At 37.1% G+C, this 1447-nt stretch overlaps 1 protein-coding gene across 4 annotated transcripts in view; it reads right to left on the reverse strand.

The window, feature by feature from the left end:
* Positions 1 to 1447, reverse strand: part of adgrg2a (adhesion G protein-coupled receptor G2a) — a 19337-nt gene that overhangs the window by 11170 nt on the left and 6720 nt on the right. For all 4 annotated transcript variants that reach the window (XM_032503415.1, XM_032503416.1, XM_032503414.1 and 1 more), the window contains 4 exons: positions 831 to 898; positions 700 to 743; positions 551 to 584; positions 413 to 447 (listed from right to left, as the gene is read on the reverse strand). In XM_032503415.1, the coding sequence (XP_032359306.1) occupies positions 413 to 447; positions 551 to 584; positions 700 to 743; positions 831 to 898 (181 nt within the window). The remainder of the gene's footprint in view (positions 1 to 412; positions 448 to 550; positions 585 to 699; positions 744 to 830; positions 899 to 1447) is intronic.

Here is a 1447-nt window from a genome sequence, read left to right on the forward strand (position 1 = left end):
AGAACTACTTCCATGTTCCTGTTCTGCAGGTATTTAACAAGCCCTCGTTTAAAGGAAGTCTCGCAGCTAATCCTGACTTGTACTGACCAAAGTTGGAGAAATAATTCTCTAGCTGATGTGCTCTTACCTAGCTACCGCGCATGTGCGACTCCCAACAAAGATAGTAAAGATAGCTAGCTTAGCTGTAGCTAAAACAGACACACAAGGGGAAAAGATGATCTGCAGCAATGTGCAGTACAACTAAAATATGGTGTTTTTTGAAAATTAAACCATGTAAACCTATTCTGGTATCATATCAAAATACAATTATGAATGACCATAATATGGGCGCTTTACAACAATCCATGTTCGGAAATTGGCACAGACTTTTACATAATAAACAGGACAGGACAGCAGGAAGAAACATATCTACCTCTGTGGTGTCCCATGGCATTCCAGATGAACATTCTGGATAAAGAAAGTAATTGATGACGCTTGATTAACAGCTCTAGATCAATACGAGTAGATCAATGTAACGTTAGCGTTAGTATCAAACTGTAATAAGATTTACCTGGTAGAACTTTAAAATATCTTGGCACACTGACCTGCAAACATAGAATTGCCCACATTTGTGAATCATCACCACAAAATCCTCTTCTAATTAGTTTTAAGGTAAGGTATTTAGGAACTGTAAGTAATTCAAAGTGGATAGAGACTTACCCTGACATTGTGTTACATGTGCGGGCTGCAATAAGTCCAGAGAGCTGTTAAATAAGGTTAGGAAGTCAGGACATAGCATATATACTGTATAGAATAGGAAGCATAGTTCAATCATATTGAGCTGTACATACCAGTACTTTTAGGGAGTTAACATTGAAAGAGGCACTGTTAATATTGATTCTCATGGCAAAAAACTGGCCTAAAGAGAAAAAGAAAAAGAAAGTAAAAGTTGTCAGGGCGAAGTTTAGGACATAATTAAAACAAAGATCTTCTGAGACGTGTATATGTGTCAGTTAAAGGAGTAGTTTAATATTTTGGGAAATACACATCCACTTTTCCTATTTTCTTACAGAGAGAAGATCAATACTACGCTCATGCCTGTCAATTAAATATTAAAATGCTCATATTATGCTGTTGGGATTTTTCTTTTTCCTTTATAGTGTAACATATAAATATTTGTTGTGCATGTTATAGGTTTATAAAATGGAAAAGCCCAAAGTTCACCCCAAAGAGAGTTATCATCTGTCACTGGAAACACTGTTCACAAAGTGCTCCAAACAGCTCTGTTGTAGTGCATCACTTTGTAACACACTTTATAATGCTTACCTAGCTGCTAGCATGGCACGCCCACATACTCTGCAACTGACAAGCTAGCAGTGCTTACTAGGTACTGTGAATGTGCAACTCCCAATAAAGATGGAACAGAAGTTAGATGTCTCATTCTGTAGCTAAAACAGAGAGCTCAACA

The sequence above is a fragment of the Etheostoma spectabile genome, chromosome 22 (assembly GCF_008692095.1).
Source record: "Etheostoma spectabile isolate EspeVRDwgs_2016 chromosome 22, UIUC_Espe_1.0, whole genome shotgun sequence".
NCBI classification, from domain to species: Eukaryota; Metazoa; Chordata; class Actinopteri; order Perciformes; family Percidae; genus Etheostoma; species Etheostoma spectabile.